General features: G+C 40.3%; 1 protein-coding gene across 1 annotated transcript in view; it reads left to right on the top strand.

The window, feature by feature from the left end:
• The window catches only part of CDON (cell adhesion associated, oncogene regulated), a 70,598-nt gene extending 44,374 nt beyond the window's left edge, over window positions 1–26,224 (top strand). Inside the window, exons 17-19 of the mRNA XM_052662063.1 lie at window positions 1,638–1,717; window positions 25,027–25,301; window positions 26,054–26,224. Of these exons, the coding sequence (XP_052518023.1) occupies window positions 1,638–1,717; window positions 25,027–25,301; window positions 26,054–26,217 (519 nt within the window). The 3' untranslated portion in view covers window positions 26,218–26,224. The remainder of the gene's footprint in view (window positions 1–1,637; window positions 1,718–25,026; window positions 25,302–26,053) is intronic.
• Window positions 26,225–26,550: the final 326 nt, after the last annotated feature.

Here is a 26,550-nt window from a genome sequence, read left to right as displayed (position 1 = left end):
GTAGTAAAGATTTATTAAAATCTTACCTTTGGAGACCAAAACTATGATATATATTTGTATCTTAAAGCTAGAAATCTAATGGCTTGCCTGTGACCTAGTGACTTTAGTATGTTGTAGAAAAAATATTTAATTTGCTTCAGTACATCATTACCAAAAGTGAGTAATGATTTGATTATTTTGTATGGAAAGACATGGCTTATATTCAGACTTTCTAAACTTTTTTTTTTTGTCACCATTCCTAGTCCAAACTACTAACATTGTCTAAGAAATTGAAGGAGAGAGCATTACCGTTTGAATAGCACATGCTGTTTCCATAAGAAAAAAAAAATAAGTCTGATCTTTGCTTTAGTATTTGAACACAGTACTTTGCGTTTTTTGAACAATGAGTTGCTATTTAAATAATAGCTGCCCCAATAAGTGTGCAGTTTTAGATGTTATCCTCTGTGATATTAGCTCATTCATTTTCTTACTCTTCTGGATATGTGGAAATAAGGGCATTTTTAAAATGGTTTTGATCATAAAATGATTGAATTAACTTTAATATGTTTGGTGAGTCCAATAAATACACTATCCTGTAGGTTCTTAACTTCAGGTTTTTCTAAAGCTTTGGAGTTTATCCTCCTGGACTGAATATAGCATAGGGATATTCTTTCTCTCAATGTTTTCTCAAAAGCTCCTGTTGCTAGTTGGATCAGGAATGTTGCAAGAAATTTTCAGTACTTTGGGTTTGCTTAGATTCTGGCTGTTGTTATGAGATGAATGGAAATGGAAAGTATTCTGGGAAAAACAATTGCCTGAACTTTTCCTAACCTTGAGGGCCTGTTCTGGGCTTGGGGAGCAGTGTAACAGCCTCCTCCACCCTTATCAAATTCAGCTCTGCTGTTTTGCTTCTGAAAGCAGAATTTTGACTCAGACCATAAGGTTGACTCAAGTCTTAACCCATTTTGAAGAACTCTCACCATTGTATATGTGAAGTGAACATTTTACAGTGAGGTATGTGTTAATCTGGGCATTTTTCTTAATTGCTGGGCAGTTTCCGCCAAAAGCAACAGCACAATATTAATACTCCCCTCCAAGTCATCGCTGGCTGAGAATCTACTCCATCTGGAAAAATATAACATGTTTTAAGACTTCATGGAGTCAAGTGAACAAACCTAATCGAAATAATTACAGGAAAATGAAGATGGGTTTATCTTGTGACATCATTCAAACAGATTTCCACCCTGTTTCTCCAGCTAGCATCCCATAAAAATTTATTCCATGACTGCTAGGAAAGTAAAAATGAATAGGAGGTTATAACGTATAGTGTATTTTGGGCCCATTAGATTTGAAACACTGAAGGGAAATGACTAACCTTCTCCCTTCATTTATTTCCCTCTTTCCAGTACAAACATACATGCAAAAACCCATGGTAGTTGAGTTTGGGGAGAACAGTTTTAGTATTGTGCACAACTCCTGTGTGAATATAGGTAAATAGTGATAAACATAACACAGCTCAAGGAGATGGTTAAAATATCCCACGTAACCATTTATTGTTGGTGTGGCTTTACTTAACTTTAGAGATGATCTGATTACTAGTCTGTGATACCTTCAGCACTCTCTTTTTTTCTTTTTCCCTCTGCTTCCTTCCTGACAAGGGTGGTGGCCTGTACACAGCAGTACCTCCGACTGACCCGATGGAGTGCATTAACTGTCGGAACTGTCGGAACAACAATAGGTATGTTGGTGTGCGTCTGCGAGTTATGAGTAGGGGTGTGTGACTCCGTTTGTTATCCTGTGTTCAGCAGCGAAAGCTCTTGCAGTTTTACCTAAGTTATGTATAAATCTCAGAGTATGGAGTCTTAAGTTTAATGTTGTTACTCAGTTGTTGCCCCAGCTTTACAATTTTTAAAGCTTCGTGCTTTGGTTTCTTTTGATATATTGACGATATAAAGGCTTTATTTCTCACTGAGATAGTGTTAGAAGGTTTGATCTTTTTGAAACCTTTAAATCAGTGTCTTTCTCTTTAGATAGACTTTATCTTTTCTCACATATTCTATTTTCAGTAGACTTTTCTGTGCTGTGTAGACTTTTCTACTCCTTATTGTAGATGACAGCCTGTTTGAATGTTAGGGGGGAAAACCCCTGTGTGTATGGTAATGTTTTTTCATGGTAACATTACTGAAATTTTCTTATCAGGTTGTTCAATTTTTTAAAAATAATCTTAAAACCTTAAGATAATTAATAATTAAGTAGCACAAGCTTGCTTTCTTTTAATTTCTGTTTTTTTTTAAATTAAGAATTATATGTGCTCATAATATTTCAAACAAGATAGGAATATGCAGAGTGACATATACATTTAATTTTTGATAGAATAGTCAGAAAGCTTTCATGCTTCTTCTTTGTATATTAATCCTGAAGGATTATCAGATATTTTGTTGTATTAAAGTTACGACTGTCGGAAACCTCAGTTCTTTCTTTTTCATGATGATGGTGTTTGATTACATGGTCTCAAAAGTCCTTCTCTGCTCTAAAACTCTGCCATTTAGAAATCATATTACAGTTAGTACATAAAATACCTGGAGTATTGGACTAGAGTTTGGATATTTCATTATTGAAGTAGGATTTGGCCCATATTTTAAAAATGAATTATGAAATTAAAAGTTGCATCTGGGAGCTATCAAAGCCAGAACTTAAAGAAGGATCCAGTCAGTCATTGAATTAAAATTACATTGTTTCATCTTGTGTTTTGAGAGTTGCCGAGCAAAAGCAATAAAGCTTCCTAGAGATTTTTTTTTTTTACCATTTGCTTAACCCATTTTAGGGTTTCTGTATTAGCAAAAGCCATCTGCCTGTTTTGTGTACCAAGATTTGCTTGTTATATTTTAAAATGCTGTATGACCTTAACTAAATTTTAAGATGCTTGTACCAGTAAAGCCACATTTTTGTCCTGAGTTTGTTAAAGGCTTTATCACAACTTGTTAGGAACATGCTAAAGAATCAGTAAAGATACTTCATATGCCCAGTAAGTAATCAGATGGATTTAATTAAAACATATCCTCTGTGGCTCCTGTGGCCAGCAGCAAATATGATTCAACCCAGACATTAGAATGATGCAGCAAGAAGACCTCAAGTCCAAGAAGAAATCAACATAGGCTTTGCCGCTGATTAAATCTATGCTCTTGGGAAAGTTATGTAATCTTTCTGAGGCTGTTCCTTATCTGAAAAATGGTGAATTGTCCCAGATGGTGTAAAATTGCTCGCAGTGTACTCTGATTATAGCTTTTGGTAATTTGCTGCTAATCATCTTTATAATGAGGTATCATATCCTAGTACCAGAAATATATCCCATTCCTTAAAAGAATTTGAAAGACTTCTGCCGTCTTGTGTTCACTGCCATTTTTGTTTGTGTGAGCTTGTGTGTGTCTGTGTGGTCTTTGGGGTTTTATTATACATGGTTTTCTCCTTTAAGCCAGTCAATATTTCTATTGATTTTCAAGTTAGCGACCTCTTGTATTTCATGTTTGGGGTTTTACTTTTATCTGGAAACACAGATGAGTTCTCTGCAGCCTTAGAAAGCCAGCTTCAGTTTCTCCCTGGCCCAAATATTCTTCCTGTCTCAGAATCTCCCTATTTAGGGCAAACCTTCAGTTTCCTGCCTGGGCTCCGAGGTTAGCCAAGTGGCTCACCTGGCTTCTTGGAACACTTATGTGATTCTGATACAGATTAACATCAATAAGTACCTGTCTTCAACTCTGCAAAATTGGAATCATTAAATCTAAAGGTTTCTGACTCTTTTTAAGATTGTAATTGAAAACAGGCATCTCCTCTCAAGATCCTCAAGATGGCAAAATTTGTAATAAGCTTCAAATACTGAGAAGTAGATGATATATCATTTATTCCCCAAAATATGCACAATTTTAGACAGTTTACACTTCTGAAATATTGACATTATTGCTAAGAATAAACTTGCATTTCCTCATGCCGACTGAAAAGAGTATGTACACAAAAAGAGGCATAATGTCAGTTCAGCTATATGAGGGTATCAGGAGGGCATTTTGGAGTTTTTGGCTGTTCAGGCAAAATGAACATTTATTGAGTTCTAGCCAGGCACTGGAGTTTCCAGGCAGAAGGAATCAAGTCATGGAAGGAGGAAAGATAACACTTACATGAGGGTAAATGGTCTAGTTCAGTGGTTATCCAGCTTTTGCATGCTCTAAACTTGCTTGGAGCACTTGTAAAAACAAAATTATGAAGCTCTATTTCTAGAGTTTCTGACTCAGTAGATCTAAGGTGGGGACTGAGAATCTGCTTTTCTAGTGCATTCCAGGGGTGCTGATATCTCTGTTTGTGGGATCATGCTTTGAGAACCACTGGCATAATTTGGCTGGAGTAGCCAAGTAATGAGTACTCGTGAACCCCTAACTCATTTTATGAGCCTCTAAAGAATCCCCCTGCATTGCAGGAGACCTGGGTTCAATCTCTGGGTTGGGAAGATCCCCTGGAGGAGGGTATGGCAACCCACTGCTGTATTCTTGCCTGGAGAATCCCCATGGACAAAGGAGCCTGGTGGGCTACAGTCCATGAGGTCACAAAGAGTCAGATACGACTGAGCAACTAAGCACATGCTGCACATCAGGGGCTGAAATTCAGCCCCTCAATAAAGTACAGTCCTCGTGCTCAGTCATGTCCGACCCTTTGCGACCCCATGGACTGTAGCCAGCCAGATCCCTCTGTCCATGGAATTTTTCAGGCTGGAGTGGGTTGCCGTTTCCTCCTCCAGGGATCAAACCTGCGTCTCCTGAATTAGCAGGCAGATTCTTTTGCCATTAAGCCACCTGGGAAGCCCATAGCAGGCCATAAAACTGAAAAAACAGACTGAATTTATATCATGGACGATCCTTACTGTCAGGGTTTAGTAGTTCATTTAATCAACATTTATTGAGTGCCCACCATGTAGTAGGCCTCCCTCCAGAGAGCTGACAGTTAATAAGAGGGATTCACAGACAGAACTTGAAGTATGGTGAGTAGAGTTTGAAGAAGCACGTTGAATCTCATCGTTTTATATTTAAGGAATAGGAAAAGTCCCCTTGTTTCTGTAATATAAAATATAGGAGAGATATGAGGTTTTTGCCTTAATCAAAAAGGGGGGACATGGGTTAAATGTTGAGACACACTGGGCTTAGTGGCATCGCGATTCTTTTGAAGATGTTTGAGAAAAGGAGCCAGCTATGCAGAGATGTGTTTAGGCTGGTTAATGGTGGTGGGATTGGAGGGAGGAGACCAGTGTGACGACTTGTGTAACGAAGGCCTTAGCTTCATGAGAGGAATGAGGCTAGAAAAGGAGAGCTGAGTTAGATTCTAGAGTTAGAATTTTGGGGATTAGCCATTGACTGGAATGCACTGATAGGAATCTAGGAAAAGGTTCAAATGAATAGAGAGTTTCAAATGTGAATGGCCTGGTAGTTGCCATGGTGATAGTCATAGAAACAAGAAACTTAATGAAATGATATATTGAGGGAAGGTGATGATATTGGTTGGATGTTTTTAGAGTTTCAAGTGCCAGTTAAATGTCTAAGTCAAGCAGACAGATGAAAATGCTGGTCTTGGGTTCAGGGAGTAGATTGGATTAGTGATCTTTATATTTACAAGTCATTTGTATCAAAGTAATAGAACTTAAAGATGGGTTGGACATTTTGAAGTTCTCTACCTGCATATAAAAGTCGACCATTTTAAAGATATCTGGTGGTGGGGCGGCGGGGGGAGGATTTTTGTTTTATTAATAAGACATTTATTTGGAAATGCATAAATATGTGTATATGTATACACAGATATATACAGAAATTGCTATTTTTGTAGGATAAAAGTGTTTGAATACCACCAATTCCATATTGCCTAATAAAACAAAGTTTGAAAGAAAAACAAGTTTAAAAATAAGTGGGAATACTAATGGAGACAGTAACCTTGGCTGATTATTTTTATATATTTAATTTTTAAAGGCTTTTATTTCTTACATATTTGACGTAATTAGACATTCTTTTCATAATCCTCTCATATTATTATTTTTTTGCTTACTGCCTTGATATATTTTCAAAGGGATGAGGCAAAGGGAGTGATAAAATCAGGAGAGCAAAAATTAAAGAGGATTCAATCATTCATCATTCATTCAACAGACATTTTTTTGAAAGTCTTTTGTGGACCAGGTGCCAAGCTAGGTCCCAAGTCTACAGTTATGAACAAAACGGGCATTGTCCTTGCCTTCACTGAGCTTATAATTTGATGGGGAGACACATCTTTTTTCAAAATGGCATAAATAAATCATAAAAATGAATAAATAATTCAAACTGGGTGCTTTAAAGACAATGTAAAGAATGCGTTAGAAAGGCAAGACTTCACTAAGCAAGTGGCACCTTACATGAAGAATTTGTAAAATTAGGTCAAAGAGAATGGGGATAGGTTTAAAGCTTTCCAGGCAAAGGCAAGGTACTATTTATGCAAAACCTTTAAAGCAGAATACTGAAATCCTGGGACTTTCCTGGTGGTCTAGTGGTTAAGACTACACTCCCAATGCAGGGGGCCCCGGTTCAATCCCTGGTCAAGGAACTAGATCCCACGTGCCATACTAAAAGATCTGTGTGCCCCAACTGAGACCCAGCACAGTCAAATAAATAAATATTTCTAAAAATAAATAAATAAGTAAATAAAAAGGGACTTCCCTGGTGAACCAATGGTTAAGACTTTATCTTCCAACGCAGGGAGTGAGGGGCGTGGGTTTGATCCCTGATTGGGTAGCTAGGATCCCACATGCCTCGTGGCCAAAAAACCAAAACATAAGACAGAAGCAATATTGCAACAAATTCAATAAAGACTTTAAAAATGATCCACATCAAAAAAAAAATCTTAAAGTCATTGGTAATAGATACTACAAGCTATAAAAAGAACGCTGGAATTCTTACAGAATCAAAGACTAATGTGGCAGGAACATAGTAAGGGAAAGGGTCAGAGGTAGATGAGTGAATTAAGACCATATGGAGCCACAGTGAGTCAGTGAAAGCTAGCGTGATAGAGCACTCTGGAGGATTGAGTTTGGAGACTCCGTTGGATGGCACAAGAAAGGATACAGGGGATCAGTTGGATGGCTGTGGCAGCGGTCCAGATGAGAAATAATGCACTAAGATAGCTGTAGTAGATGCAGGGAGAGGTAGGTGCTTTGGAGAGATTTAGAAGGTGCAATTTTTTTTTGAAAGATATGAGTAACTTACATCTTTTTTTAAAAAGATATGAGCCCACAGAGGGGAAGATGTCAAGGATGGTGTCCAGGTAATTGGATGTACTCACTGAACGAGGAAACACTGCGGGAATGCACTTATGCCCATCCACCCCTCACACACCTGGGAGTCATCCCCTTCAACCCTCGTGGTGCCTCATCAAACTCACCTTGACCCAGGGCAGGTCTCTTACACTGCAGGTTACTGATGAGTGAAGAATTGGTGAAGGCCTTTCCCCTTGGAATCTACCCGCCCTGTATCTTGCCGCCCTAGCTTTTTTTTTTTTTTCTCCCCTGCCTTTTTAGATTTATACTAGAACGTATTTCTTGGAGTGGCCTTATAAAAAGCAAGTCATTGCCATCCTTAAGGTCCTTTTATCATCTTTCTATTTCAGTAATAGAAAACTTTGCCTTTCTTGTCCAAACTGGCATATTGATGTGAAAATTTGAGAACAGGTCAAAGGGGAGTGGACGCAACAGATATGCGTTTGAGCAAACTCTGGGAGATAGTGAAGGACTGGGAAGCCTGGCATGTTGCAGTCCATGGGGTCACAAAGAGTTGGACACAACGTGGCAACCGAACAACAACAAAAGGGGAGTGCACACTCTAGCAATCGAGAGTTTTATTTGTGTCTAGGGCTTTGGTAGCATTTGTAGAGGACTGCCTGCCTCACTGCGTTCAGTCCATTTGAACGCTTTTCAGGTTTAAGAGCTGCATGTAATGACTCACTACGAACAGCTGGAAAGAAACATATTTAATGTAGCTTTGGGGGACCCAGCCCCCTGCATGAACGACTCAGTTGAGAAATCCTTGTGCGTTGCAAGAGTTAAACCGATTTTAATCAAATAAATCAATAGCTTTCTACCCTTCTCTCTTCAATTCAGAACACAGTAGTGCCGTTCTGGATATGTCATTAAATGGGGTTTTTCAGTTGCTTGGCTAGTTTAATGGGAAGGGATTGACGTTAAACCTGCTCTGTTTACCATCAGTCTTGATAATTTGTAAGAGAGGACACTGATGAAATTCACAGATGAATGAACTGAGCGGTCCCATCAGGAAGGAACAAAAATTAAGTTTAAGTGTCCTAGAGAGATTGGAAATGGGCAGGAAGTTGCCAAGTAAAAATCAACTTGGAAAAATGTATATAATCCATCTGGGGAAAAAAGTATGAGCTATACATGGCTGGTGGTCAAGAGGAGAAATAAAACTATGGGGAATAGTGCTTTAGAAAACATAGATATTATAAATGACCTCCAAGTTTTTATGTAGTGATCACCTCAAAAGTCTGAGTATTGTTGGGTTTGAAGGTACTGCTTCACCGACTTGAAACCTTCCACTGAGTCAGATATACTCAGATAAACATAAGTGTGTAGAGATGAATATGAAAACATTCTATTATAATAGTAGATCTTTTAGGTGGAGGGTTTCGTTTACCCAATTGGTTTGTGAAATATGAAAACAACTGCTTAATCTAAAGACAATTAGACTCTGCTCCACCAACATTTCCCTGGTGGCTCAGACAGTAAAGCGTCTGCGTACAATGTGGGAGACCTGGGTTCAATCCCTGGGTCAGGAAGATCCTCTGGAGAAGGAAACGGCAACCCACTCCAGTACGCTTGCCTGGAAAATCCCATGGATGGAAGAGCGTGGTAGGCTACAGTCCATGGGGTCGCAAAGAGTCGGTCACGACTGAGCGACTTCACCTTACCAGCAGGTTAATTGGTTATGATTCGACCCATCTCCTATCCCTGACCACTCAGCTACTTCAAAACTAGCCATAAAACCAAAGGAAGGAAATACACAGAGCCCAAGATTTGGAATCTCTTCCATCTATGGTAATCTCCCTGATTCTCTGAGAAAAACATTAAAAAAACTGGGTCTAATTTCTTTAATTGATCGGTACCTTCCTTTTGGGGGGAAGTTACTTATATTTTACTTTTGATATGGAGACCTGATCCTGTTGTCAAGAGTAACGTGGTTAGTATACAGCATGCTTTTGGTCTTTTATTTGTAAGATTGTGTGTGTGTGAGAGAGAGAATGAGCTTGCCACATTCAGTAATGCATTCCGTCATTTATAGTCACCCAACATATATTTAAAGGGAGTGTTACGCTCAGTTGTGTTCGATTCTTTGCAGTCCCATGGACCATAGCCCACCAGGCTCCTCCGTCCATGGAATTCTCCAGGCAAGAATACTGGAGTGGGTTGCCATTTCTTTCTGTAGGGGAACTTCCCAACTCAGGGATCAAACCTGCAGCTCCTGCATTGCAGGCAGATTCTTTACCGTCTGAGCCACCAGGGAAGCCGGAGACGGCTGAGTGACTGACACCAACATGTATTGTTGGCTGTTCTGTGACGGCCACGAATAAACTAGTTCCCAAAAGGAAACTTCCCCTGCGTGGCTCGGGTCACTGCAGCCTGTAGCAAAGAGTGTATGGTGAGAACAGGGGACCTCCGTGGCCCCAGAGGAATGTCATCAGGGTTCTGTTGCAGGGTAACTGATGACCTCCTCAAGGTAAGGGCCAGGTCAGCAAAGTGACAGACACAGTGGCAAGAGGAAAGAGCAAGGGTGAGGAGAACATTAGAGCAAACCGCCACCGAGATGAGACGGTTTCAGGAGATATTCGTGGAACACATTGATGAAAATAAGTATCACACATCCAAGAGGTTCGTGAGTAGTTAGTCCCTGCCCTCCAGGGATAATCAGAAGAGGAAACTTAAGGCAAAATGTATACAATTATCTAATCACAGAAATTCTGTACATAATCATGCTTAACAAATATTCAGCTATGTAATCAGAAATTGGATACTTCTCTGCAAAACATTTCAGAGGTGCTATGAAGTTTTGCTGGAATGTCCAAAATACGCTTAAGTAAGTAAAGTGGCTCAGTTGTGTCCGACTTTTTGCGACCTCATGGACTGTAGCCCACCAGGATTCTCCATCCTTGGGATTTTCCAGGCAAGATTACTGGAGTGGGGTGCCATTGCCTTAGTCAAATACTAATGCAACATATTCTTCCAAACACGATGCTGCGCTACTATTGCAGTTTCTTATTTCTTAGTGTGTGCTATTCAGATGGCTGCTTCAAGAATATTTTATTTTTTATGATACTATAATAGTCATTCTCCTATCTTCTGCTTTGGTCAGACAGCCCTCTCCCGTTTCCTGAAAGATACCTTAGTAATAAACTAACCGGTCCCAGAGCACCTGAATTCTTGCAAAGCAGCACAAATCTGTATGTGGCAAGATGCACGGAGTTCTGTTTACTCAGTGTTTTCAAAGTTAGGCAAAGTCATTTCATTGAGCTAGAGACAACCCATTGAAAACTGTCATTCCACCTTAAGCCAATAATAACTGCAACTGAAAGATTATTTGAGAAGCCTGAGATAGATAAGAAATTACAAACTATGTGTATCGTATAAACTGTGAGATGTGCATTGTAAGAGCGTGTTAATAATGTTATAAATATGCAGACATTTGCCCTTTTCTCTCTCACTACCTGTAGATTTGGGTCTCTTACATATATACAGGTACTATTTTTGTAGTTACCTGGTTGCTTTAGAAATTTTAATTAAAGCATCAGTAAAAGAATTGTTTCACTTGTTACAGGCTTAATTACATTCAGAACAGGTATCATGTTTCTTTTCTGTAGACTATGTCCTCTGTGTTTATATCTTAGCATGTAACCCCCAGGTTAAAGCCATCTTTATGCTGACCCATGCAGACATCCAAAAATGAGCGAGAAGTAATGTGACTCAATTACTTATATTTGGTTTTCTACATCAGTGGTCCCCAGCGATTTTAGCACCAAGGACTGGTTTCACGGAAGACAGTTTTCCATGGACCCAGGTGGGAGATGGTTTGGGGATGAGTCAAGTGCGTGACAGTCATTGTGCACTCTGTTTCTCTTGCTGTTACGTCAGCTCCACTGCAGATTATCAGGCATTAGAACGTGGTGGTTGGAGGCCCTGCTCTACGTGGTTAATTACTGACAATTATGAGTCAGAGTTCACTGTACTAGAACATTTAAACGAGTTTGGTTTATCGGGTTGAAATTTGGGTGATCATCACTTTACCAGTCTAACTCACATGGTGATTTTACTGTGAGCACCACCCTGTTAACTGAGACTCAAAGTTTGGAATAAAAGTATGCACTGCAATGGTTTTCTATATCACTTACCTGAAAGATAGATGCTAAAGAATATCCAATAGGAAATTGCACTTTTCTCCTGCTAAATATCTGTAATTTCTCTTAAAACATACGTATTTACTTGTTAACTCCCAGCTCATAAAACCAGATGACAGTATCAGCCCTCTAGATACTATTCACTGTAATTGGCCCTGGCGCCTCTGTCTTCACCATCCTTTGGTCCTGTCCCATCCGTGTTGTTCACCTTCATTATCACAAGAGTGCTGTATTTTTTTTTCCCCACTATGAAAGAAACTAGTTTATTCATTTGGAAAATGTGAAGCCTTGCCACTTGTTTTCATCAGTGAAGGTGGCATCAGAACCACATCTGCCATATTGTAACAGCTCTCAGGCTGGTAGCCAGTGTAGTGATCAAACATCTGTGAAATAAAATGTTCGCAAAAGTGCTCTACACTCAAACTGTTAGACTGCCCTTAGAGGTCCTTTAAAAATCTCATCCGTTGCTTTAAATTAAAGAAATGAGCAGGACAGAAGAGAAACGAAAGGGGATAAAAGACAACAGAAGAACTGAAGGCATCTTATCTGGTGAGTCTTCATTATTTTGTGTTCACATTATGAAATTTCATTCCTGTTAGCTCTGTGAAAGCCAGTTATTAACTTACAATATCTTGTTTTTTAGGGAACTGCCCTGGTGTTTCAAAGTCTGGCAGGTATATTTTTTTCCTTCACCTTAACTTTACTTCTTTAAATGAAAATATCTCTTTCTGACCTGATCCTTCTTTTTGTCTTTCAGGTCTCAGGTACCTTTGTCTTACTTCCAGATTCCTGCAGAAGCTTATTTTGTTTGTTTTACGTCATGATTGGGGATTTCATTAAGTGCCTGACTGTGCTCTGCGTCTCACTGATCTAAGAGCTTTCTCTGACACCAAGGACAGACATTGCCCATCCTCCAGAAGACTGACATTTAAGTCAGATAACTTTGAAGCCAACAGATAGAAAGAAAGCTGAACAACAGAGCCAGTATGAACGAGGACAGAGATAATTTCTATTGTGGTACAAAAATCTTCAGGGGTAAGTACATGATTTGTTCTCACTTTTAATCTATGTGTCTCAGTTTTGGGTGTGATCTATTATGAGATATCTTGACCCATTAGTTTAGTTGTTGCTCTTTGATAATAATTTTGCTTGCTTACAGAAAAGCTTATTTAAAAAGTTTGATGTTCGATGTTTATTATGTATCCATTCACCATTTTTGCTGAGGTCCTACTATATGCTATTTACTATGTGCTTGGCACTGGACGTTATGACCTTCAGTTCAGTTCAGTTCAGTTCAGTCGCTCAGTCATGTCCTACTCTTTGCGACCCCATGAATCACAGCACGCCAGGCCTCCCTGTCCATCACCAACTCCCGGAGTTCACTCAGACTCACGTCCATCGAGTCCGTGATGCCATCCAGCCATCTCATCCTCTGTCGCCCCCTTCTCCTCCTGCCCCCAATCCCTCTCAGCATCAGAGTCTTTTCCAGTCAGTCAACTCTTCACATGAGGTGGCCAAAGTACTGGAGTTTCAGCTTTAGCATCATTCTCTCCAAAGAAATCCCAGAGCTGATCTCCTTCAGAATGGACTGGTTGGATCTCCTTGCAGTCCAAGGGACTCTCAAGAGTCTTCTCCAACACCACAGTTCAAAAGCATCAATTCTTCAGCGCTCAGCCTTCTTCACAGTCCACCTCTCACATCCATACATGACCACAGGAAAAACCATAGCCTTGACTAGACGGACCTTAGTCGGCAAAGTAATGTCTCTGCTTCTGAATATGCTATCTAGGTTGGTCATAACTTTTCTTCCAAGGAGTAAGCGTCTTTTAATTTCATGGCTGCAGTCACCATCTGCAGTGATTTTTGGAGCCCCCAGAAAATAAAGTCTGACACTGTTTCCACTGTTTCCCCATCTATTTCCCATGAAGTGATGGGACCTTAATTGGAGTCTAACATGCATTAGCACTTTTATTAGCACTAAAACAGCAAAATATTTTAGAGCGTTTTAACTCTAGTTTCTTCTCCAGTGCTTTGTTATTTTTTGTCATATAGTTTAATGCTATAAATATTTAAAATCTTTTAAGGCAACACAGTTTCTGTTTTTCTGCAATGTCTATTCACAATTCCCAACATTATCTTTGTTGCTATTCTCTCCTTTCTGTTTTTCCAGTTAATTTGTATTGGAGGGTAGTTGACTTACAATGTTGTGTCAGCTTTAGCTGCACAGCAAAGTGAGTCGGTCACACACACACACATCTGCTCTTTTTCAGGTCCTTTTCCCCTATAGGTCACTACAGAGTGCTGAGTACAGTTCCCTGTGCTACACAGCAGGTCCTTATCAGTTATCTGTGTTATATATAATAGTGTGTGTAAGTCAATCCCAGTCCTTTTCCCCTATAGGTCACTACAGAGTGCTGAGTAGAGTTCCCTGTGCTACACAGCAGGTGCTCATCAGCTATCTGTGTTATATATAATAGTGTGTGTAAGTCAATCCCAGTCCTTTTCCCCTATAGGTCACTACAGAGTGCTGAGTAGAGTTCCCTGTGCTACACAGCAGGTGCCTATCAGTTATCTGTGTTATATATAATAGTGTGTGTAAGTCAATCCCAGTCCTTTTCCCCTATAGGTCACTACAGAGTGCTGAGTAGAGTTCCCTGTGCTACACAGCAGGTCCTTATCAGTTATCTGTGTTATATATAATAGTGTGTGCAAGTCAATCCCAGTCCTTTTCCCCTATAGGTCACTACAGAGTGCTGAGTAGAGTTCCCTGTGCTACACAGCAGGTCCTTATCAGTTATCTGTGTTATATATAATAGTGTGTGCAAGTCAATCCCAGTCCTTTTCCCCTATAGGTCACTACAGAGTGCTGAGTAGAGTTCCCTGTGCTACACAGCAGGTCCTTATCAGTTATCTGTGTTATATATAATAGTGTGTGCAAGTCAATCCCAGTCCTTTTCCCCTATAGGTCACTACAGAGTGCTGAGTAGAGTTCCCTGTGCTACACAGCAGGTGCCTATCAGCTATCTGTGTTATATATAATAGTGTGTGTAAGTCAATCCCAGTCCTTTTCCCCTATAGGTCACTACAGAGTGCTGAGTAGAGTTCCCTGTGCTACACAGCAGGTGCTTATCAGTTATCTGTGTTATATATAATAGTGTGTGTAAGTCAATCCCAGTCCTTTTCCCCTATAGGTCACTACAGAGTGCTGAGTAGAGTTCCCTGTGCTACACAGCAGGTCCTTATCAGTTATCTATGTTATATATAATAGTGTGTGCAAGTCAATCCCAGTCCTTTTCCCCTATAGGTCACTACAGAGTGCTGAGTAGAGTTCCCTGTGCTACACAGCAGGTCCTTATCAGTTATCTGTGTTATATATAATAGTGTGTGCAAGTCAATCCCAGTCCTTTTCCCCTATAGGTCACTACAGAGTGCTGAGTAGAGTTCCCTGTGCTACACAGCAGGTCCTTATCAGTTATCTGTGTTATATATAATAGTGTGTGTAAGTCAATCCCAGTCCTTTTCCCCTATAGGTCACTACAGAGTGCTGAGTAGAGTTCCCTGTGCTACACAGCAGGTCCTTATCAGTTATCTGTGTTATATATAATAGTGTGTGCAAGTCAATCCCAGTCCTTTTCCCCTATAGGTCACTACAGAGTGCTGAGTAGAGTTCCCTGTGCTACACAGCAGGTGCCTATCAGCTATCTGTGTTATATATAATAGTGTGTGTAAGTCAATCCCAGTCCTTTTCCCCTATAGGTCACTACAGAGTGCTGAGTAGAGTTCCCTGTGCTACACAGCAGGTGCTTATCAGTTATCTGTGTTATATATAATAGTGTGTGTAAGTCAATCCCAGTCCTTTTCCCCTATAGGTCACTACAGAGTGCTGAGTAGAGTTCCCTGTGCTACACAGCAGGTGCTTATCAGTTATCTGTGTTATATATAATAGTGTGTGTAAGTCAATCCCAGTCCTTTTCCCCTATAGGTCACTACAGAGTGCTGAGTAGAGTTCCCTGTGCTACACAGCAGGTGCTTATCAGTTATCTGTGTTATATATAATAGTGTGTGTAAGTCAATCCCAGTCCTTTTCCCCTATAGGTCACTACAGAGTGCTGAGTAGAGTTCCCTGTGCTACACAGCAGGTGCCTATCAGTTATCTGTGTTATATATAATAGTGTGTGTAAGTCAATCCCAGTCCTTTTCCCCTATAGGTCACTACAGAGTGCTGAGTAGAGTTCCCTGTGCTACACAGCAGGTCCTTATCAGTTATCTGTGTTATATATAATAGTGTGTGTAAGTCAATCCCAGTCCTTTTCCCCTATAGGTCACTACAGAGTGCTGAGTAGAGTTCCCTGTGCTACACAGCAGGTGCTTATCAGTTATCTGTGTTATATATAATAGTGTGTGTAAGTCAATCCCAGTCCTTTTCCCCTATAGGTCACTACAGAGTGCTGAGTAGAGTTCCCTGTGCTACACAGCAGGTGCTTATCAGTTATCTGTGTTATATATAATAGTGTGTGTAAGTCAATCCCAGTCCTTTTCCCCTATAGGTCACTACAGAGTGCTGAGTAGAGTTCCCTGTGCTACACAGCAGGTCCTTATCAGTTATCTGTGTTATATATAATAGTGTGTGTAAGTCAATCCCAGTCCTTTTCCCCTATAGGTCACTACAGAGTGCTGAGTAGAGTTCCCTGTGCTACACAGCAGGTGCCTATCAGCTATCTGTGTTATATATAATAGTGTGTGTAAGTCAATCCCAGTCCTTTTCCCCTATAGGTCACTACAGAGTGCTGAGTAGAGTTCCCTGTGCTACACAGCAGGTGCCTATCAGTTATCTGTGTTATATATAATAGTGTGTGTAAGTCAATCCCAGTCCTTTTCCCCTATAGGTCACTACAGAGTGCTGAGTAGAGTTCCCTGTGCTACACAGCAGGTGCCTATCAGTTATCTGTGTTATATATAATAGTGTGTGTAAGTCAATCCCAGTCCTTTTCCCCTATAGGTCACTACAGAGTGCTGAGTAGAGTTCCCTGTGCTACACAGCAGGTGCTCATCAGCTATCTGTGTTATATATAATAGTGTGTGTAAGTCAATCCCAGTCCTTTTCCCCTATAGGTCACTACAGAGTGCTGAGTAGAGTTCCCTGTGCTACACAGCAGGTGCCTATCAGTTATCTGTGTTATATATAATAGTGTGTGTAAGTCAATCCCAGTCCTTTTCCCCTATAGGTCACTACAGAGTGCTGAGTAGAGTTCCCTGTGCTACACAGCAGGTGCTTATCAGTTATCTGTGTTATATATAATAGTGTGTGTAAGTCAATCCCAGTCCTTTTCCCCTATAGGTCACTACAGAGTGCTGAGTAGAGTTCCCTGTGCTACACAGCAGGTGCCTATCAGTTATCTGTGTAATATATAATAGTGTGTGTAAGTCAATCCCAGTCCTTTTCCCCTATAGGTCACTACAGAGTGCTGAGTAGAGTTCCCTGTGCTACACAGCAGGTCCTTATCAGTTATCTGTGTTATATATAATAGTGTGTGTAAGTCAATCCCAGTCCTTTTCCCCTATAGGTCACTACAGAGTGCTGAGTAGAGTTCCCTGTGCTACACAGCAGGTCCTTATCAGTTATCTGTGTTATATATAATAGTGTGTGTAAGTCAATCCCAGTCCTTTTCCCCTATAGGTCACTACAGAGTGCTGAGTAGAGTTCCCTGTGCTACACAGCAGGTCCTTATCAGTTATCTGTGTTATATATAATAGTGTGTGTAAGTCAATCCCAGTCCTTTTCCCCTATAGGTCACTACAGAGTGCTGAGTAGAGTTCCCTGTGCTACACAGCAGGTGCTTATCAGTTATCTGTGTTATATATAATAGTGTGTGTAAGTCAATCCCAGTCCTTTTCCCCTATAGGTCACTACAGAGTGCTGAGTAGAGTTCCCTGTGCTACACAGCAGGTGCTTATCAGTTATCTGTGTTATATATAATAGTGTGTGTAAGTCAATCCCAGTCCTTTTCCCCTATAGGTCACTACAGAGTGCTGAGTAGAGTTCCCTGTGCTACACAGCAGGTCCTTATCAGTTATCTGTGTTATATATAATAGTGTGTGTAAGTCAATCCCAGTCCTTTTCCCCTATAGGTCACTACAGAGTGCTGAGTAGAGTTCCCTGTGCTACACAGCAGGTCCTTATCAGTTATCTGTGTTATATATAATAGTGTGTGTAAGTCAATCCCAGTCCTTTTCCCCTATAGGTCACTACAGAGTGCTGAGTAGAGTTCCCTGTGCTACACAGCAGGTGCTTATCAGTTATCTGTGTTATATATAATAGTGTGTGTAAGTCAATCCCAGTCCTTTTCCCCGATAGGTCACTACAGAGTGCTGAGTAGAGTTCCCTGTGCTACACAGCAGGTCCTTATCAGCTATCTGTGTTATATATAATAGTGTGTGTAAGTCAATCCCAGTCCTTTTCCCCTATAGGTCACTACAGAGTGCTGAGTAGAGTTCCCTGTGCTACACAGCAGGTCCTTATCAGTTATCTGTGTTATATATAATAGTGTGTGTAAGTCAATCCCAGTCCTTTTCCCCTATAGGTCACTACAGAGTGCTGAGTAGAGTTCCCTGTGCTACACAGCAGGTCCTTATCAGTTATCTGTGTTATATATAATAGTGTGTGTAAGTCAATCCCAGTCCTTTTCCCCTATAGGTCACTACAGAGTGCTGAGTAGAGTTCCCTGTGCTACACAGCAGGTCCTTATCAGTTATCTGTGTTATATATAATAGTGTGTGTAAGTCAATCCCAGTCCTTTTCCCCTATAGGTCACTACAGAGTACTGAGTAGAGTTCCCTGTGCTACACAGCAGGTCCTTATCAGTTATCTGTGTTATATATAATAGTGTGTGTAAGTCAATCCCAGTCCTTTTCCCCTATAGGTCACTACAGAGTACTGAGTAGAGTTCCCTGTGCTACACAGCAGGTCCTTATCAGTTATCTGTGTTATATATAATAGTGTGTGTAAGTCAATCCCAGTCCTTTTCCCCTATAGGTCACTACAGAGTGCTGAGTAGAGTTCCCTGTGCTATACAGCAGGTCCTTATCAGTTATCTGTGTTATATATAATAGTGTGTGTAAGTCAATCCCAGTCCTTTTCCCCTATAGGTCACTACAGAGTACTGAGTAGAGTTCCCTGTGCTACACAGCAGGTCCTTATCAGTTATCTGTGTTATATATAATAGTGTGTGTAAGTCAATCCCAGTCCTTTTCCCCTATAGGTCACTACAGAGTGCTGAGTAGAGTTCCCTGTGCTATACAGCAGGTCCTTATCAGTTATCTGTGTTATATATAATAGTGTGTGTAAGTCAATCCCAGTCCTTTTCCCCTATAGGTCACTACAGAGTGCTGAGTAGAGTTCCCTGTGCTACACAGCAGGTCCTTATCAGTTATCTGTGTTATATATAATAGTGTGTGTAAGTCAATCCCAGTCCTTTTCCCCTATAGGTCACTACAGAGTGCTGAGTAGAGTTCCCTGTGCTACACAGCAGGTCCTTATCAGTTATCTGTGTTATATATAATAGTGTGTGTAAGTCAATCCCAGTCCTTTTCCCCTATAGGTCACTACAGAGTACTGAGTAGAGTTCCCTGTGCTATACAGCAGGTCCTTATCAGTTATCTGTGTTATATATAATAGTGTGTGTAAGTCAATCCCAGTCCTTTTCCCCTATAGGTCACTACAGAGTACTGAGTAGAGTTCCCTGTGCTACACAGCAGGTCCTTATCAGTTATCTGTGTTATATATAATAGTGTGTGTAAGTCAATCCCAGTCCTTTTCCCCTATAGGTCACTACAGAGTGCTGAGTAGAGTTCCCTGTGCTATACAGCAGGTCCTTATCAGTTATCTGTGTTATATATAATAGTGTGTGTAAGTCAATCCCAGTCCTTTTCCCCTATAGGTCACTACAGAGTGCTGAGTAGAGTTCCCTGTGCTATACAGCAGGTCCTTATCAGTTATCTGTGTTATATATAATAGTGTGTGTAAGTCAATCCCAGTCCTTTTCCCCTATAGGTCACTACAGAGTGCTGAGTAGAGTTCCCTGTGCTATACAGCAGGTCCTTATCAGTTATCTGTGTTATATATAATAGTGTGTGTAAGTCAATCCCAGTCCTTTTCCCCTATAGGTCACTACAGAGTACTGAGTAGAGTTCCCTGTGCTACACAGCAGGTCCTTATCAGTTATCTGTGTTATATATAATAGTGTGTGTAAGTCAATCCCAGTCCTTTTCCCCTATAGGTCACTACAGAGTGCTGAGTAGAGTTCCCTGTGCTATACAGCAGGTCCTTATCAGTTATCTGTGTTATATATAATAGTGTGTGTAAGTCAATCCCAGTCCTTTTCCCCTATAGGTCACTACAGAGTACTGAGTAGAGTTCCCTGTGCTATACAGCAGGTCCTTATCAGTTATCTGTGTTATATATAATAGTGTGTGTAAGTCAATCCCAGTCCTTTTCCCCTATAGGTCACTACAGAGTACTGAGTAGAGTTCCCTGTGCTACACAGCAGGTCCTTATCAGTTATCTGTGTTATATATAATAGTGTGTGTAAGTCAATCCCAGTCCTTTTCCCCTATAGGTCACTACAGAGTACTGAGTAGAGTTCCCTGTGCTACACAGCAGGTCCTTATCAGTTATCTGTGTTATATATAATAGTGTGTATAAGTCAATCCCAGTCCTTTTCCCCTATAGGTCACTACAGAGTACTGAGTAGAGTTCCCTGTGCTATACAGCAGGTCCTTATCAGTTATCTGTGTTATATATAATAGTGTGTATAAGTCAATCCCAGTCCTTTTCCCCTATAGGTCACTACAGAGTACTGAGTAGAGTTCCCTGTGCTATACAGCAGGTCCTTATCAGTTATCTGTGTTATATATAATAGTGTGTATAAGTCAATCCCAGTCCTTTTCCCCTATAGGTCACTACAGAGTACTGAGTAGAGTTCCCTGTGCTATACAGCAGGTCCTTATCAGTTATCTGTGTTATATATAATAGTGTGTATAAGTCAATCCCAGTCCTTTTCCCCTATAGGTCACTACAGAGTGCTGAGTAGAGTTCCCTGTGCTACACAGCAGGTCCTTATCAGTTATCTGTGTTATATATAATAGTGTGTATAAGTCAATCCCAGTCCTTTTCCCCTATAGGTCACTACAGAGTGCTGAGTAGAGTTCCCTGTGCTATACAGCAGGCCCTTATCAGTTATCTGTGTTATATATAATAGTGTGTATAAGTCAATCCCAGTCCTTTTCCCCTATAGGTCACTACAGAGTACTGAGTAGAGTTCCCTGTGCTATACAGCAGGTCCTTATCAGTTATCTGTGTTATATATAATAGTGTGTATAAGTCAATCCCAGTCCTTTTCCCCTATAGGTCACTACAGAGTACTGAGTAGAGTTCCCTGTGCTATACAGCAGGTCCTTATCAGTTATCTGTGTTATATATAATAGTGTGTATAAGTCAATCCCAGTCCTTTTCCCCTATAGGTCACTACAGAGTACTGAGTAGAGTTCCCTGTGCTATACAGCAGGTCCTTATCAGTTATCTGTGTTATATATAATAGTGTGTGTAAGTCAATCCCAGTCTCCCAGTTTAGCCCTCCCTCCCTGTTGCTTTCCCCTTTGGTAACCATAAGTTTGTTTTCTACATCTGTGAGTCAGTTTGTGTTTTGCATATAAGTTCACTAGTACCTTTTTTTTTTTTTGATTCCGCATATAAGTGATATCATGTGATATTTGTCTCTCTCTGACTTACTTCACTCCGTGTGACAATCTCTGTCCGTCTATGTTGCTGCAAGTGACATTATTTTGTTTCTTTTTATGGTTGAGTAATAGTTCATTCTGTATATGAGCTTTTCTGTATGCCTCTTATGTCTCTTAAGCTTCTTTATATATTCTCCATCCGTTTGTGTCTTCAGTCTGAACACACTTCACGTTCAGTAAACCTCTGGTTTTCTGTGCTCCATTTCCACGTAACTCCATGAACGGAGTTCTTCATTTAGGTTATTCTACCGTTCAGTTTAGAAATTCCAAATAATAATTATTATTAGATGCTCAGTCTCTGTTAAAATTCTCCATCTTGTCAGCTTTTTTCTTGAATATAATCATCCAGTTCTTTTAAAGTCATTGTCTCCTAACTCAATATAAGCATCACTTATTTTTCTTTTATTTCTGTCTTCAGAAATGCCTGGTAATTTTTTTACTGAATTCTGGACATTGCGTATAAAAACTCCTAGAGGCTCTGGAAGATGTTTTCTTCCCCCAGAAAGTATTTGCGTTTGCTTTTGGCAGGCAGTTAGGCAAGGACCAGATCATTTTAACCCACTTAGAGACTGAGCTGATTTAATGCTGAGTTTCAAGTCTTTTTAAAAGCCTTGTCTCTTCCTGCTTCACCTTCAAGGGTCCCAGTTAAAAGCCTGGGGTGTTTACTGGGCCTTGTCTCTTTGGCAGACTCTGAACTCTTAATTTCTGTCTTCCCAGCCCCGTGAAAGTGCCAGAAGTTCTCCTCAGCTGCCACTGCGCGCTTGATGCCTCAGTGTTCCATCCTGCACTGAGCTGGGCAGATGCCTTGTGAGGACAAGCGGTGCTGAAACTCACTTTTACCTTCTTTCTGGAATCTTAGCCGCTTACGTGCTGGGTAGCTCTCTGATGGCTCCAACAGATTTAAACTCCAGTGTCTCCATCTTTTTTTTTTAGTTGTTCTTGGCAGAAGAGTTGTTCTGATATAAACTAATCAGTCATAGCCAGAAGCCAGGAACGTAATTTTTAAGAATTATTTTCAACAAATCATGGTAGTCATATAGATTCCCTTGACCAGAGATATTTCTGGTTTTTGGAAATCAGAATCTTTCTTACTCTCTAATTGTCATCTAATTTAATTTCCTCAATTATAAGACTCTTGAGTCTGAAAGAGCATGAAAGGATATACACTAGTCTCTAGTTGGAATGCAGAAAGTACCCTACTCTCATCAGCCATACAGCCCTAACGCATCTCAAAGCTGAGAGCTCCCAGTGTCTTATATCTTCTACGTCATACTCACTACTCTATAGAATAACCATTTGTTTATTCACTCTCCTCTGCTAGACTGGGAGCTGGAACCTGCTGTATTTGTCTTTATATTTTCAGTGTCTACCACAGTGTCTGACATTTAGAAGGTATTCACATGTCACGTGCTTTTGGAATAAAGGGTTCTTCTACGTTTTTTTATATAGATATATAATATTCAGTAAATTCTCACTAGAAGTAATTTGAATACAGAAAGATTTTTCCAGGAGTTCCCTGGAGACCCAGTGGTTAGGACTCAGCACTTTTCACTGTTGTGGTCCTGGATTCATTCCCTGGTCAGGGACCTAAGATCCTGTAAGCCACATGGCAGGGCCAGAAAAACAAAAAATTTTCCCCCTGACCTTGCCACACATTTTAGGTGAATACCCTGCTTAGACTCTAGTTTCTCATGAATTGAATACATTCAAGAGTTTTCAGATTCCCTGGGTATTGAGACAGCGGAAGAGACTCATGAAAAGAGACTGGTAACATGGACACTTTTAAATGGATGTCAAGAGATCTGTGTTTACCTTTGTTGGCATCCCGGCATCCCAGAAAAAAGTTCCGAGTTGAGTGAAATGTCCAGCAGACCCATGAGGCATGCCCTGCTCTCCTGGAGTCATGGTCCGCTAGCCCAGTGCTTTGATCCTGACTCCAACAAACTTTCTTCCACACCAGTGCTTCGTCTGCTTTTTATTGCCTTAACACTTGCATCAGAATACAGATTTTCTTTGAATCAGGGATGTGTTTTTTTCTGATAGTGTTAAAGGTTAGGATTACAGTCGGATTAGATTAGGCTGCAGCCGTGTTTCTCTGTGCAGATGAATTCCTAACAGACATACTTTGCTTTCATGCCAGATGACTGATATCTGAATTCTACTAAGTGTATAGTCGATGTGTTTCTCTCTTGGAAATTACAGTTGAACTTATTTAAATTAAGGATTTGGTTTACTGACAGATATCTTATTCTCTTTCAGGTTCCAAGGCTTCAGGCTTAGCATTTGTTATCTCTAGTAACTAGAACCAACAGAGATGCTGGTGACAGTTGTGTGGATTTCCTTTACTGATTTTATGTTCCAGAAACATACTACCCCGTGTTAAAAGGCTGGAAGTCCAAAGAACTCTTACCTTTATTCCCTAACATGCTTAACTCGAGCATACTTGTGTGTTTCCTACCTAACCTTCCCGACCAAAGTCACATGAAATGTCTTCACTTTTCTCACTCCTACTTTTATAAATAAAAAATATTTTTATTTTATATGTAACTACTCCTGGGTCTCCAGTCTCCAGTTTCTGTTAATGATGGAATAGCTTATCATCCACAGGTAATAATGATGGAATCTGGGCAATCTGAAAACACTGCAGAGTAACAAGAAACAGGCAGAAACTGAATAAATCTAACCTTGAAAGACAGTGGGTAACATTTGTCTATGGGTTTTTGCCTGAGGACATTCTTCAATCTAGGATTAAGAACACAAACTGAAGGTATTGAAAGATGGAATTTGAAGTCAACAGCACAACCAGAAAATCAGAGGGAAAAATCCAGTTTAAAAAAAGAAAGTTACTATCCATGTAAAAAATAGGAAAAAGTGATACTTACTCAAGGGAAAAAAATTGTCAATAGAAACAGACCCTGTTACAAATATGCTCAAGGACTTAATGAACAGCACACAATGCCTTCACGTGGGGAATTTCATCTTAGAAATAGAACCTATAAAGATCAAATGGGAGTTCCAAAGCTGAAAAGCATAAATAACTGGAATGGAGAATTTACTGTTTGGGCTTAATATCAGATTGAAGACAACAGAAGAAAGAGTCAATAAACTAAAAGATCAATAGAGATTATCCAATCTGAAGAACAGGAAGGAAAAATTAGAGAAAACACATATTTTGGATGAAGACAGGAAATAAAAGTAGGGCAGAATTGAAGTGAATGTTTAGTACTAATAAATTCTAGCAATTAATTCTGCAAAGAAAAAAAAATTGGAAAGTAAACAAAACTTGGATTTTGAATGCCTAGTTCTTATAGTGTTTCTTCCAAGAGTGAAAGGGAACATAGCTGGTTTCAAAACTGTGTTTTTGTTGGCTTTCATAAGGTCATTTCTCTCACGTGGCCATAAGTTTCCTAGCGTTCTGTCCTTTTCCTCTTTTTCTGTTTCGTTCCTTCCAGCATGAATGGCCTTTCCCTTCTGTGTGCTGTATTCAGGAGCTAGTTTATTATGAAAGACAACTTCTAACAGTGGACTGAGGCAAAAGATGCATGTGATGAGTCATCGTGTACCGTTCCATAATTCATTGGTTTGCATTTTGATGCATTCTCCTTTGTATTTCACTTTAACTATAATTTTTGAGATCTTGCTAATTCAAATCATAGTGAATCATTTAGTTATTTTTAGGCACCAGTCTTCCTTAAGAATCTGTGGATACAAAATACCAAATAGTATTTCAAAATAAGTGAATTTTAATTCTTGATCCCTCTAGACCCAAGTCTGTCTCGTTTGGTTTACCCTTTGTAGGTGTTTCACCAAAACCAGCAGCACTTTCAGCAGCAGCCCCCTTCCTGTGGTCCCAGTGATAGCACCTTATCCTCAAGATGGTTTGGAAATGAAGCCCTTCACTCACATGAAGATGCCTGTGTGTCTCGCTTCCACGGTCCCCGACAGCGTTCAGCCACCTGAGGAGGGCATCGAAGAGGATGAGACACCAACGCCTGCTCAGCCGGTTTGCTGTCAAGACAGTAGAGATGCGGCCAGTTGCGATTGTGTGGAAGATACAGCAGAGTTCCACAGAGGTACAGCAAGACATTGTAAATCTCAAGCTTCTAAACAGTCTTCAGTTAGCTAAGAACTATATATCAGGAGAGATGATGCTTTCGGAACGTTCTCTCTGTGATCAACTCATATTTCTCAGATTATTGGGTAGGGGTATTGGATATGTCAATAAAAGTTGACTCTGTAAAGGATTCTTTGAAATTCTTGGGTGTTTGGGGATATTCTTTTGTTGGTGTTTTTTAAGTTTCTGGCTGCACCGCACAGCATGTAGGATCTTAGTTCCCCAGCCAGGGATCGAACCTGTACTCCCAATGTACGGAATCTTAATCACTGGATTGCCAGGGAAGCCCCTGAAATTCTGTGACACACATCCTTCATCTCTGATTGTTCATTCTATTCCATTCTGGAAAATAAATCCAAATAGGCTTTGATTCAGTTTGTACCCGAACAGTAGACTTGCTGGAAGGATGCGTTTTGTAATCCTAGGCTTCTTTTCTCATCTGAGTTGATTCTGGAGTTGTAGTGGTTCTTGAACATGGTTATTTGGGGGCTTTTAAGGGGTTTGCTGTAACCCTTAGATGAATCGTGTAACTGTCCATGAGAGCTCAACTTTATCGTAAACCTCTGCCTCCCTCATATTCAAACATAAACATAACTGGGCTCTAATTTTCCTCATGGTTCTTTCTTTATTGCTGAAGATAGTGTTTTTAGACTGCTTTGATAAAAATCAGGCTTTCTCATTTCATGATGCTTCCAAACCTTTGCTTTTCAGGAGACAGCTGTGTGCCTTCAGAAGCTGAGAACAACATTTTAAGTTGGAATCCTCTGATTTTTCCACCTGTCGCAAAGGACTCTACTGAAAAGACACCATGGTCTCCTCCCGGCACTCCTGTAGACAGTCCTCCTGGGGTCCTTCAGCAACCCCAGGAGACCTGAGGATGCGTCAGCCCCGTCATGTTCCCACTGCAAGCCAGCAACTGCACGAAACGGCCCTGGGAGTGGGCTGTGTGAAGGACATTAACTCAGTTCAGAGAAAGATCGTTATTTATTTTTTGTTGTAGTGATGTCATATGAATGTATCTTAAAATGTGTGCCCCTTTATGTTATTTATGCCTTAAAAGTTTCCCTCCCTCTTCCTTCCTCCCCCTCGTCAGTAAATAACCTCGTTTGGCACAGTTTCAATCACCTGAGACCATGTTGTCCAAGAGCCTCAGCGACAGTCAGAGCCCCTCCTGCAAGGATCCTGCCTATTGGCTGATTCAGCTAAGA

The sequence above is a fragment of the Budorcas taxicolor genome, chromosome 25 (genome assembly GCF_023091745.1).
Source record: "Budorcas taxicolor isolate Tak-1 chromosome 25, Takin1.1, whole genome shotgun sequence".
Classification (NCBI taxonomy): domain Eukaryota; kingdom Metazoa; phylum Chordata; class Mammalia; order Artiodactyla; family Bovidae; genus Budorcas; species Budorcas taxicolor.
This window is presented reverse-complemented; position numbering and strand designations above follow the sequence as displayed.